Consider the following 14522-nt stretch of genomic DNA (forward strand, 5'->3'; position numbering starts at 1 on the left):
ACCAATGGTTCATCAAAGAACTCTATGCAGGGTGTCTTTGACAGTGGACAGCCTCAGTAACAGCAGCACCCCAAGATGCAAATGAGGAAGAAAGCAAGCATCACACTGCACCACTTATTTCATTTTACATAACATCATTCAGTAAAGGTGTTGATCAGCTGATTCAGAGGAAAGGAGCAAAGATTTTAAGGGGTCTAAACCAGTATCCCCTCCAACAGCAATTCCCAGATGTTGTTGACAACAACCCCCATAAACCCCAGCCAAAGGCCATTGCAGCTGGGGATGCTGGGAGTTGTAGTCAACAACATCGGGGAATCCCTGTTAGAGGACACTGGTCTAAACCATATAAAAGAATGTTGTGGGCTGTGCTTTTCAAATTTGGGTTGTACTGTGCCTTTAACTGGCTTGAAAGGGTAAGCCAAATGAGAGGGACAGTAGATAAAACGGGGACTGGAAGACAGCAGGGAGGCTCTTCAGTGTAGATTGTTTTGTACAGCTGCTGTGTTGGAACCACTCTTAATAAAGTATTTTGGACTGTTCTTATGCCTTATTTTGGATATAACAAATTGGTGCTATCTGGATATACAGAATATAAGTCAAACTGGATATTACTGAATATAAGTTAAATTGGTGATGAAGGTGGAATGGCTTATTTTTCAATGAATTCACTGCCCCCTTTCTTCAGAGTCCAGGTGAGCCACCAGATTTATTTCCTGTTTGGATTTGGATGTATGAAATCTTATCGACAGCTAAGGATGAAGAGATTCCTGAAGCAAGGAAATGTGCATTACTTTCCCATTGTTTGGAAACTGAAGGACAGTGTATATTTTCTACCTTTTATCTTGCTGATTATAAGTATGAGACTGCACTGCAGCTTTAAAGAACTTTTGTGCCAAAATTGAATGTGATAGTGAACTGCTATACATTTTTGCCAGTGGGAACAGAAATGTGGAGAATCTATAGTATATTGCTGCTTTGAGAAATTTAATAGGCTCATGTAGTTTTGGAGTGATGGAAAATGAAATGATCAAAGACCAGTTAATTGAAAAAACATCTCTGCCTTGTATTTGAGAACACTTGCTGCTAGAGACAGACCTTACTTTGGAAAAAGCTATGATTGCAAAACAAATTGAGAGAGCTGTGGCAGAAGCGAAGAGCATGAGTTTGGACAAAGGAAACGAAGTACAAATTGTGGGTTTTCTATGTAAAAACTCTATGGTGAAGCAATTTGGAGGTTGTGAAGAAGGAGGGAGTAATAAATTGGCCCAACAACGCCAAGTGTTTGGGCAAATCTGTTTTTGCTATGGATCATTCCAACTTCATAAAGGATGCCCTGCTAAGATGGCTCAATGTTAAAAAAATAAAATAAAAATGGACACTTTGCTGAACTATGCAATAGTGATTAGTTTACCCAGCAGGCACATGTAGTTACAGTACCAGATGTAACTATCTTGAGTGTGAACAAGATTAGTCCTACTTTCCTTGCAGAGGAAATTATGTTCACTATTAATATGTGTTGCAGTTGTGGTGATTTCAAAAGATATGAAACTGATGCTGGATACTGGCTCAGCAATTTCTATATTGCTAGAACTTGTCTGTGTTCAATATTTTGGGGATTTGGCACAGCAGGGAAATGCTTGACTAGCAAGCAGAAGGTTCCCAGTTCAAATCCCCACTGGTAAGTTTCACCTATATCAGGCAGCAGCGATACAGGAAGATGCTGAAAGGCATCATCTCATACTGTGCGGGAAGAGGCAATGGAAAACTCCTCCTATACTCTATCAAAGACAACCACAGGACTCTGTAGGCTCCAGGAGTCAAAATCGACTTGACAGCACACTTTACCTTTACCACTTACTAAAGCCAAATTATAGCTAGTATGTTTTAAAAATCAAATCCTAGTGAAGGGATGTTTACCTTTTTAAAAGTAACTTTTGGGTTATATAGTACAGCTGCAGATCTATGTTGTATAGCCAGCATAGTGTAGTGGTTAGAGTGTTGAACTAGGACTGGGAAGAGTTCGAATCTCCTTTCAGCCATGAAACTCACTGGGTGACTCTGAGCCAGTCATGTATCTCTCAGCCTAACCTATCTCACAGGGTTGTTGTGAGGATAAAAATAGCCATGTATACTGCTCTGAGCTCCTCAGAGGAAAAGCGGGATATAAGTGTAAAAATAAATAAATAAATAAATAAATAAATAAATAAATAAATAAATAGTATCTAGTTGCACCCCTATTCTTGGGAGAGAGATATTTGTTGCACTGAATTTGGGGATAATGGATGGACAGGCAGTTTCTTCCTAGTTAGACTCCTGCAGTACAAACACCAGTTGCGACAGTAAGGGAGGATAAACACCAGTTTCAACAAGCAGGCTGTGCTCAGTTCACAAACTTAAAATGAAGCAGAAAGTAGTACCTATACAGCGAAGGCTATGACGTTCACCATTTATGCTTAGGAAGGCAGTGTCAGAAGAACTTAAGGTGCTGTTGGGAAAGGATATTATTGAGACTCAAGTCTTCAGAATGGGTTTCAACTATAGTAGTGACCAGGAAGAGAGAGGGCGGTATTTGTCTTGGTGTGGATTTAGGAGAACCACATAAGGCCATTGTGGCTGATAGACTTCCATTCCCACATATAGAGGAAGTTTTTGCAGAATTGCAGGGGGCAAAGATATTTCGAACCCTCAGTTTACAAAGTGCATATCACCAGGTCATGCTACATAAAGATAGCAGAGACCTCACAGAGTTTGTTACTCAGGATGAACTTTTTTGCTTTAAATGTGTCCCCTATGGGCTTGCATCAGCACTTAGTGTGTTCCAGGATGTCTATCATTCTGAAAAATCAAAACGGATACAATGTTGTTTGGATGATATAATTAAGAACATGAAAGCAATTTGAAGTCAATCTTGGATTGTATTAAGGCAGCAGCAGGTTTAACTTGAAAAATGTAGATGGAGGCAAACGACCTTTTTCCTGGGAGTTAGAATTTAAATACAGGGATTGAAACCTAACCTCCTCCAAGCAATACACATACTTTGTATTCTTTTGGGGGGCCTTTCCGCTTGATATGAAAACTTTATTCCAAATTATGCATCTGTGGTGGAGCCTCTTGAGGAATTGCTAAGGGGATTTGTAACTGGACAGCAGCTATGCAGACTAGTTTTGAGAATGTGAAGTTTGATTGATAGTTTTGCATGGACATTGTTTGATCCTATGAGACTTAATTCCGACAACAGATGCTTCTGATTATGATTTGGGAAATATAGTTATCCAACTGCATGAGGGGAATATAGAGAAGACTTGCATTTGTGTCAAGAACACGGACATGGAAAGAAAATATTCAGTTTTTGAAAAAGAAGCACTTGCTTGTGTGGGGGCTATAGAAAAATGGAGGACATTTATGGGGTCACATGTTTAAGTTACATACTGATCATAAGCTTTTGACAGCATTGTTGACTATAAAAAGAATGGGACGAGCCACCCGTCGCATTACTAGGTGGTCTGCAAAATTGCTTTCCTTTACATATGAAATGGAGTACAGACTAGGGATACAAAATGTGACTACTGATTGCTTATCCTGATTGCTGCTGTCATCTTCAGAGGAGTTATTTGATGGGGGTGATGAGGAGGTAGTTGTATTTCTCTCTCGTGCACTTACTACAGTTGCAAAAAAAACAATTTCTGGCTGCATGTGTGGCATGTCCAATTCAGCAGAAATTATAGGAATGTATGGAGGCCAATTGGCCTAAGGATGAAAGAGAAGTTGCACCTGTGCTACTGTCTTATAACATTTGAGAGAAGCTTTCATTACAAAGTGAATATGTTCTGTGTGGAGAATATTGGCTGATAGTGCCAGAAGAATTACAGCAGACTTTTATACAGTTGCCACATGATACTCATCAAGGAATTGTGAGAACAAAACAAAGGCTGTGGGATTTGTATTGGTAGCCAGGGATGGACTCCCAAGAAGAAGCATTGATAGAATCATGTACTACTTGCCAACTGCATGATAAGACAGCAGTAACATGGGTGACACCATTGCAGCCCATTCCACTTCCAGATGCTGCATGGGGAAAGGTAGCCATTGATATTGTAAGCTTATCTGATGGGGCTCCTGTGGATTACCATTATGCTATTGCACTATAGCAAATGTCCTAAAGTGGTTTTTGCATCACAAGCCACCTCTGTTGCAGCTATTAAATTTCTTTCAGTTTTCAGTAGGGAAAGAAATCTTAAAGATCTGGTTTCTGACAATGGATTATGTTTACTACATTGGATTTTGAAACCTTTCTAGTGGAACACACTATTCTACATAGGGCACCAATGTACTACCCCAAGCAAATGGGAAGACTGAGAGATTCAATAGAACCTTGAAAGGTAGCTTGCCAATAGCAAAACTAGAAGGAAAAACGTGGAGGACCTTCACAACTTAATTTCTGCAGGTATATACAGCTACATTCAATGACACAGATTACTGCAGAACTGTTGCACAGGGATGATGATGATGATGATGATGATAAATTTCTTGTATACTGCCTCCTCTGGTGAAGGAGGTGAACAACAACACCAATAACAATAACAAAATTTTTAAAAATTAAAATTAAAGGGCAAAAGCCTGGTGAAACAGGTAGTTCTTAAGAAGGGCCTTAAACGCAACTAAGGAGGGGGCTGAATGAATCTGGGGGGAAGAGTGTTCCAAAGAAGAGGGGCAGCCACATAGAAGACCCTCCTATGGGCCCAGGCGTCCATAGATGATGTTTATTAGACTGAATGTTGCTAGGATAGTAAGACCAAGATCAGAGGTTGCCTCGAAATTGGTCATGAGGAGAATGGTGGAAAAGAAACAAGAAGAATCCAGAGTATATACAGACCAACAGTGTGGGGGTGAAAGGGTGAAGATTTGAATGTGATTCATTCATGTGGGTTAAGAAACCAGGGATTATATACAGTGGTCCCTCTACTTACGAAATTAATCCGTTCCGAATGCACATTTGTAAGTCGAAAAGCGGTTTCCCATAGGAATGCATTGGGAACGGATTAATGTGTTCCGGAGCCTAGAAAAAAGACCCAGACCCCCAGTAAGGCTTGCAAACTGCACAGGAACATTTCTTTTCAAGAATAAACAGGCAGTAAACAGGCAGGCAAGTCAAGGAAACCGCATGTAAAATTTGTAAGTCGAGGAAACCCCATCTAAAAATTTGTAAGTCGAGGAAACCCCATCTAAAAATTTGTAAGTCGAAAAAACCGCATCTAAAACCGGATCTAAAACTGCCGTTTGTAACTCGAAAAATACTTATGTCGAGTAGTTTGTAAGTCGAGGGACCACTGTATAAAGAAGAGAGTAGATTTACACCCCCTCAAAAATAATTAAGAGGAAAGTCCATTATACTTGCAAATAGCTCACTCCTGTAACCGAAAAGGCAGGGGAAGCAGATAGTTTTGTTTTAGTATCTGGACCACAAGTTATACCAGAGGTTCACGTGGGGAAGGGTTCTAATCAGCAGAACCAATTTGGGAGCCAAGGCTGAAAGGAGAGGAGAGCTGGTCTTGTGGTAGCAAGGATGACTTGTCCCCATAGCTAAGCAGGGTCTGCCCTGGTTGCATCTGAATGGGAGACTTGATGTGTGAGCACTGCAAGATATTCCCCTCAGGGGATGAAGCTGTTCTGGGAAGAGCAGAAGGTTTCAAGTTCCCTCCCTGGCTTCTCCAAGATAGGACAAGATTTTTATTTATTTTTTAATAGGACAAGATTTTTTTATTGAACCAACAGACTACCAAAGCATACAGTACGTTGCCAAAGCACAATTATATACAAAGTGGTTGTTTGTACATGATATATCTACAAATAATTACACACAATGATTTGGAAACCCACAACGTTATGAAGTATATGCTGGTAGTACTGTAACTCGGGGGTGGGGGATTTCAAGGCACATCAGGTAATGGGGGCGGGGTTTAGAGATTCCTGCCTGCAGCCTTGGAGAAGCCGCTGCCAGTCTGTGAAGACAATACTGAGCTAGATAGACCAGTGGTCTGACTCAGTATATGGCAGTTTCCTAAAGGCAGCCGGTCCGAGGGAGACCTTTACTGGTTTGAACTAAAGATTGTCATGTAAAATTGTTTAGTTTGAACTTGTTTAGAGGAGAAGAAATGTGGTGGGCTGTGCTTTTAAAGTTTGGGTTGTACTTTGCCTTAAGAGGCTTGAAAGTGAAAGCCCGCTGAGAGGATTTGGATAAAAAGGGAAACGAAGCAGCTGGGAGGCTCTTCAGTGTAGGTTGTTTTGTACTGCTGTTGTGTTGGAACTGCTCTTAATAAAGCACTTTGGACCTTTCTTATGCCTTATTCTGGAAATAACAGTAAACTCTGAAGAAATGTGATTAATCTACAGAAAACAGTTTAAGGTGGCAGAAATTGCTGGCATTTTCTCAACACAAAACTATGACCTTACGTACTGACATTAGAACAAGAAACACAGCCATGCACATGCACCAGGAAAGAAAACTTCTATTTAAACATCAAGAAGCCTTTCATAACCATATGAACAGATCTGCAACCGAGCTAGGTCACTTAAACTACAATAAAAACAGCAGAATGAGCCATCTTTTGGCATAAAATGTCCTTTAATTTTATGGGGAGACTCTGTCACTTAGCGGTGTATTTAGTTGTTCAGTTTCAAACTTCCATAATCAGAGGCTTGTAAGGTACAGTGCACAAGCAATGTTTGTTTGTAATCTTGCATTATAATACTTGTTTCCTTACCTTTACATCTCCAAATAAAGCAGGGAAATCATGGGTACCAGTCCCAAGAGCAAAATGATACAGGACATCCTCTTTCATCTTCTCAAGATGTGGGTTGGGAACATAAATGGGGGTTTCTCTGTCAGAAAAGAGAGTAGATTGGTATAAATTAATGACACAGAAACAGGTATTTTTAAACAAGGTAGGCTATTGATGTGATGTCCAAACATCTTAATTGGTATTTTTAATTAGAAGATTTGACTTGTTTGACATAGTAGCCTTTTACAGAAAGACATTTGTGTGTGAGTGAATAGACACAGTGAGGAGAGAGTAGGACTGCAGCAGCAGGCTCCACTCCTGACCTTCATGCATTCAATACAGCATCTATTGAGAGAGTCAATATGTGTACTCTCTCTACAAATGTTCAGGAGGATTTCCAGATGGAACTCTTTTGCAGGAGCTTCTGAGTTCCCACAGTAAACTGCTTGAGGAGTTGTCATTGCTGGATCGCTGGATCCCAGCAATCCCTGTCATTGCTGGATCCTGGTCCCCCAGGGATCAGTACTGGGACCACTGCTCTGTAACCTGTTCATAAACAGTCAAGAAGTTGGGGTGAGCAGCGAAGTGGCCAAATTTGTAGATGACACTAAACTATTCAGGGTAGTGACATCCACAACAGTTTGTGAGGTACTCCAAAAAGATCTCTCCAAACTGGGGGAGCGGGTGACTAAGTGGCAAATGTGGTTCAATGTAAGCAAGTGTAAAGTAATGCACATTGGGGCAACCCCCCCCCCCAACTTCACATATACACTGATGGAATCTGAGCTGTCAGTAACCAACCAGGAGAGAGATCTTGGGGTCATGGTGGACAGCTCATTGAAAGTGTCAAATAGACTTGAACCCGAAACGTTTTGGAGGCCATTATAGAAGCCTCCGAAATGTTTTGGCCACCGGGGCCGTTTTGGCTTTCGGAGATGGTGGGGGTGCTCCTTTAAGGGTGGGTGAAGGTGCACTTACCCCTCCCGCCGCATTTCCCCCACCAACGCTCCATTGTAGCAAATCCCCTCAGGGCGGGAGTGTACCTCCCTGCTGCCCCTTTGCCATCCTTGGCCGGAAGTACTGGGCATGTGTGCTCCCATTGCATGTGCATGCATGCACAGCAGCTGGGCATGCGGCCAGTACTTTCAGCCACTTCCGGCCAAGGACGGCAATGGGGCGGCAGGGAGGTACACTGCTGCCCCAAGGGGCTTTGATACAACAGAACGCCAGCGGGGGAAATGTGGCGGGAGCAGTGAGTGCACCCTCCCCCAACCCCCGCCACCTCTGAAATGCAGAGGAGCAGTTCCAGGCACATCCCTAGTGTCAACTCAGTGTGTGGTAGCTGTGAAAAAGGCTAATTCCATGCTAGGAATAATTAGGAGGGGGACTGAAAATAAAAATGCTAATATTATAATGCCCTTATACAAATCTATGGTGCGGCCACATATGGAGTACTGCGTACAGCTTTGGTCACCGTATCTTAAGAAGGATATTGTAGGAATGGGAAAGGTGCAGAAGAGGGCAACGAAGATGATCAGGGGCCTAGAGTAGCTTCCTTATGAAGCAAGACTACAGCATCTGGGGCTCTTTACTTTGAAAAAGAGGCGAGTAAGGGGAGACATGATCGAGGTGTATAAAACTATGCATGGAGTGGAGAAGGTAGACAGAGAGAAATTTTTCTCCCTCTCTCACAACACTAGAGCCAGGCATCACCCCATGAAACTGAAGGTCAGGAAATTTAGGAACAACAAGGAGAAATACTTTTTTACACAGCGCATAATTAATCTATGGAATTCTTTGCCATGGGATCAGTGTTCTCTCTATTTTTTTTCCCCATTAGTGTGTGAAATGAGTTTTCTTCTGGGCGGGAGCATCAAGGCAGTGTGTGCACATATGCATTCAGAGTAGGGCCTTCCTGATTCAACCTGAGTGGGATCTAAAATTAACTGAGCGGACATCAAAAAACTTGTGAGCACAGGCATGAGTGCATGTCTTAGAGGGAACACTTCATGGGATGTGCTGATGGCCACCAGCTTGGATGGCTTTAAAATGGGTTTAGACAAATTCATGGAGGACAGGTCTATCGATGGCTACTAGTCTGATGGCTGAGGGCCACCTCCAGCCTCAGAAGCACGATGCCTCTCAATACCAGTTGCAGGGGAGCAACAGCAGGAGAGAGGGCCTGCACATACCTCTTGCCTGTGGGCTCCCCAGAGGCATCTGGTGGGCCACTGTGTGAAACAGGATGCTGGACTAGATGGGCCTTGTGGCTGATCCAGCAGGGCTGTTCTTATGTTCTAATATCTGCACCTAGCAGTTTTTGCACTACTTGGATTGAAATGAAGAGTGTCTAATTCTCTGGACTTCGTTGCTAATGTCTTAATAAATTATTTGCTGATGAATGGTACCCCTTTCCTCTTACCCAGTGGTCCCCCCACTGACTTGATTACAACACTATACACACTTTCATTTTTATTTCCCTTCGAACTAGAGCATTAATTCAGTTAAATTGCTGCTACTTTGTTTACTGGGAGGCATGGGGGAATACATTGTGCTGTTGAGTTGGTGTCGACTCCTGCCAACCACAGAGCCATGTGGTTTTCTTGGTAGGATACAGGAAGGGTTTCCCATTGCCATCTCCCATGCAGTATTGCAAGGTTGGCAGGTTTGGCTTTTTAAAAGCCAAACTTTGGGTTATGGCCCATTTGACCCATGATGAGATGTTGCCTTTCAGCACCTTCCTATAATCCTGCTGCCCGACATAGGAGTTTCCCATATTCTGGGAAACACATCAGCGGGGATTCGAACCACAGCCTCCTGCTCTCTAGGCAGGTTGTTTCCCTACTGTGCCATTAGGTGGCTCATGGGGGCAATGCTGAATGCTTTAGCACAAATAGGGTTTACTCTATTTTTAAAAACAAAATTAAATGCCTATGGGATGAATCTAACAGACAAGCAGAGAAGGAGGAGGTGGATCATTAGATATTGCAGCCTGAGAGTGGGGGCATAGAGGCTGCTGCACTTGTCTTTTCTCAACTCCTTGCCTAATGCTTTGGCCATAGACTCTAACAGGAAATCACTAAAATGCTTAACACTAGTTCGTTTGTCAAAATGGTATGAAAACTGTATGCATGGTAGCTGCTTGCAAGGTCATTATGCCACCCAAATGTCAATTGGATCCATCCTTCATTTTGTCAGTATGCACACTTTAAAGTGTTGAGGCATGACTTCTGGCATTTAAAACACTGCCATGATCACCACAATCTCAGAGGAGTAAGAGGAAACATTGAAGCGAATGCCTCTGCTATGGTCACAATGTATCCTGCAACACTGTTGCTGCCCTTGATTCAATCATAGAGAGAGGCACAGAAAAGGTGGGAGAAGCAATCTTTCCCTTCAGGCAAAGATTGCTATTGCTCAAAAACATCAATAAAAATTGAAAAATAATAAATTGAAAGATCATAATACTGATCAACTGGCTTCTAGAGGTAGGTGTGTGTAAACAAGAAAAGTGTGCTCAGGTGTGGAAGTGAGGGGACGTACACTCTTGGGAGCCAGCCCTCTCATTTCACCATCTATGGAGGTAACCACTCCGCTATAGGTTGAACTACACATTTTCTTCTTTGACAACATTTCCCTTCTGCATTCAAGTTAGAAAAGAGACTGGTATTTCACAAATTGACTTGACAGGCTAATCAGATAGGAAATTCTCAATGGGCCAAATGTTTCCTGGACTGCCTACATCACCTGTAGGAATAGTAAAAATGGAATAAAACATTGCCTGGAAAGGCTCCTAATCAGTCTACATCAGGGATTCTCAAACTTGGGTCCTCAGGTGTTATTGGACTTCAACTCCCATAATCCCCAGCCTCAGTGGCCTTTGGTTGGGGATTATGGGAGTTGAAGTCCAATAACACCTGAGGACCCAAGTTTGAGAATCACTGGTCTACATAGTTCAGGGGTAGTATCTCTCCTGCCATATCATGCTGCTGCCTGGCCGCTCCCCACCCCGCATGACCATCCAATTTACCTTGAATGAGCATCTGTAAAAGGTTACTGTCATCCTGGGTTACAGCTTCCAACACATTCTTATATTAAACATGTTACTCATTCACTGAGCTGTGGAAGTCAACAATGTTGAATGTGATCTGTGTTTAATATCAGCCTGCTGTATTACAGCATAAAATTGATCTGTTGTCAATAGAACCTCAGTTTAATGCAAAATATACCTGACTTTCGATCAGTGAAAACTTGACAGGAATCTACAGGTTCTGAGTTTAGAAACTTGGGGTTGGATTCACTGGGTCTGTCTAAGGCAAGGTGAACAGGTGTCAACAAAAGGCTATAGTAATAGTCTTGTCGTGTTGATCAAAGAAAATGACCTTATAAACACAGTTTGAAAAGACAGTTATTACCTATTACCCATGAAGCAAATTACTGTGTAATTTGAGAAATTGACTTGTGTGATTTTGTGGTATCATGGGATTATAAAACTGTAAGAAAGGCCAATATTTATACTCTCTGTAATGATCCTCTGAATAAATTAACCCAGTTTATAATATCTCATCTTTCCCTCCGTGCCCGCCCCCACCAATGAGGAGGGAATCTGGTGCTGTGTCAGCACTCTCAGCTGAAAGCAAATGAGCCTTTGCTGACAAAAAGAGAGGTTTACTAGCCACATTCTGCTCTCATGTGCAAAGCTACTATATTTCATTCAGTTACTGTTCACAGAATTGTACACATTTCTGTGGGCAGAATTCCTTGATTTTTATTTATAAAGCTTGCAAGACAGGTTTTTCTTACACCCAGGTTTTGTAGCAATATTTTATCTATTCAGTTACTTTATAGTTGGACAAATAAAACAGCAGTGGTAAGAGTGAATACAAGGTGAACAAAGGTGGCCTATCTGCCTCTCCTCTTGTCTTTTGGGATATCAGGTTTTTATAGCAATATAAAATAAATTGCAAAAGGATTGTTCACTTATACTCTCCTCCACAATGTTTGCATCTTCAACTTATTTCTAACTCGACTTCACAGCATTAGGTAGCATCTATATTGTTATGACTAAGTACCACTAAAATCTAGGAGTCAGTCATGACTAAGTCTCATTAACTTTTAATTGGACTTAATCATGACAATGAGGATGTTGCCCACAGTTTAGTCCTTACTCTGAAGACTGATTGTCTGTTCTCCTCTTCTTTGGAGTGTTAGCAGAAGCCATGGTAGTCCGTTAGGTCCTGAGGAAGAAAATAAGAAACAGCATTATAAATATGCAAGAGATTAGGCTGCAAGGTTGCTGCAAGCACAGGCACACTTTATTTTTACTTAGTGCATTTATACAGGTGAAACTCGAAAAATTAGAATATCTCATGAGCTGTACGCCATGATCATCACAATTATAACAAATTAAGGCTTGACTTATCTCGCTTTGCATGTAATGTGTCTATCTCATATATCAGTTTCACCTTTTAATTTGCATTACTGAAATTAATTAACTTTTGCACGATATTCTAATTTTTCGAGTTTCACCTGTATATTGCCAAACACAAGTCCCATGGCAGTTTTTAAGTGGTTAAAAACTATAAACAATAATAATTAAATAGATTAAAATTCAATTTAAAATTTAAAACTCAACTAAAAGCCTGACTGAACAAGTAGGTCTTCAATGCTCTTCTGAAGGCCATCAGAAATGGTGCAGCTCTACCTGAGACAGGGAGTGAATTCCACAGCCCTGGGGCAACGACAGAAAAGGCTTGCTACTGAGTTGTCACTGGTTGCCAGATGAACCAGTGGTAACTACATCCAAACCTTCTCTGACAATCTTAATTGGTGGAGGAGTTCATGATCAGAGGTGTATCTAGGGAATATAGCGCCTAGGGCAAGCACTGAAATTGCGCCCCCTGTCCAAACATCTGACACCCATCTTTCAGATAACTTTACCATAATATCAGCTCAAAAATACAAGTCAAGCTCGTTAATCTTTTAATATTTCAAAAACTATTTAGCAGTGGACGTAGCCAGACCAAAAAATGCTGGAAAACTACAAATTTCAGTATGTTGAGTCTCATGAAATACCCAAATACTATGTGGAGGTCTACTTGGAAAACTAAACAGAAGTGCCTAATTCTCTACTATGTATTGTAGCATCACTATTACAAAAGTTTTAAAAAATCAATGGAGAATTTGGCTTTTCCCAGATACTCTGAAAATCATTAAAGGATGTGCAGAGTAAACTGTGTCACTGCTTGGGATATACTCTAGTATTTCAGAAAGACAGTTGAAATTAGAGAATGAGAGCAAGAAACTCCCAGTGGGCCTTAATACAAAGGATTTCACACTGATTCAAAGACAAACTCACCATTAATAGCCATATTATTAAGACATCACATTTAACTCATTTATCACAAGAAGCAAAGTAAGAGCAAAGGAATACAATCCTAGCTCATAAGCTTCAGCTCAGTATTCGCAAGCCCTGATTCTCTGTACATAGTGCCAAACTGAATATGCATACAGTGGCTTATATTTTATTAATTTTTTAAAAAAAACACCTGTAGCCGCATCGGGGGGCTTCCTAAAGGCTGTGGGGGTGGGGTCTGCAAAGGTTCCCCTCCCCCCAGTGGCCTCTTAATTCACCACCGCAGCCCATCCCGGGCTGATTTTCGGGCCTGTTTGGGCCTGCAAAGATTGGCGTGGTGGCCATTTTGGAGGCTGCCATGCATGCTCAAATGGCCTCTGTGAGGCCTGGCAAGGCCTAAGGCCTCGCAGGGACCATTTCAGAATGTGTGGTGGTCATTTTTAAAATTTGTTTTTAAAATGGCAGCTGAAAACAAAATGGCCACCATGCATGTTCAAATGGCCTCTGGAAGGCCTGGCATGGCCTAGGACCTCGCAGAGGCCATTTGAGCATGTGTGGTGGTCATTTTGTTTTTGGTGGCCGTTTTAAAAAATTTTCATTTTAAAAAATGCCCCCCCTTCAAGTGGCACCCAGGGCATGTGCCCTGCCTGCCCCATCCTAGATACACCCCTGTTCATGATGAAGGCATTATCTTAAATACCCTGGGCCCAAGTCATTAAAGGCTTTAAGGTAATAACCAGCACTTGGTATTTTGCCCAGAAACCTATTGGCAGCCAGTGTAGTTACTTTAAGACAAGAGTAATGTGGTCTCTTCAGTTACCCCGGAGTCAACCAGGGGATTTCCCAGATGGCAAATCTACTTCAGAGTTTCCCAGGCATGGTTGGTGTACACACAAAGTCCCTGTGAGGTATCAGAGCACTCCATACATGATTCCGGGGTTTTCCTGTGTATTTGAGTTAGCTCTGTGCTAAAAAGTTCCACTTTCTACGGCAGTTTTTGGGGATCCTTTCAAGTACCCTGATATATCTTCTGAGATGTATGGAGGGGCCATACTGATAGAGCAGTGACTCTTTTCTTTGCATTTTTGTTTTTAATTTTGCTAGGTGATCTTGCGGAGCACCAGCAAGACCACCATCTTTGCTGAGTGTGGCCTTCCATAAGACCACCACTTGGGGTGGGGGATAAAATAAGAGACAAAAAGATCACTGTCTCCAAGCTTCTCTTCCCACCTAGCTGGCTTGGCTTGCTCTCCCCACTTCCTCTGCTGCTGCTTTCTGGTCAGGAGGGTGGGATGGGATGGAGGGAGTCTGCCAGCTGGGTGAGCTTGTGGAAGACCCCCTAAAAACAAGTAATTTCCCCCCTAAAAGATTATTCATTGAAATGAATA

General features: G+C 41.9%; 1 protein-coding gene across 3 annotated transcripts in view; it reads right to left on the reverse strand.

Moving 5' to 3' along the window:
• LOC128331814 (uridine phosphorylase 1-like) overlaps positions 1–14522 on the reverse strand; it is a 36237-nt gene that overhangs the window by 16469 nt on the left and 5246 nt on the right. For all 3 annotated transcript variants that reach the window (XM_053265709.1, XM_053265707.1, XM_053265708.1), the window contains exons 2-3: positions 11948–12016; positions 6762–6879 (exon numbers count right to left, since the gene is read on the reverse strand). In XM_053265709.1, the coding sequence (XP_053121684.1) occupies positions 6762–6879; positions 11948–12000 (171 nt within the window). In that variant the 5' untranslated portion in view covers positions 12001–12016. The remainder of the gene's footprint in view (positions 1–6761; positions 6880–11947; positions 12017–14522) is intronic.

The sequence above is a fragment of the Hemicordylus capensis genome, chromosome 6, assembly GCF_027244095.1.
Source record: "Hemicordylus capensis ecotype Gifberg chromosome 6, rHemCap1.1.pri, whole genome shotgun sequence".
Lineage (NCBI taxonomy): Eukaryota > Metazoa > Chordata > Lepidosauria > Squamata > Cordylidae > Hemicordylus > Hemicordylus capensis.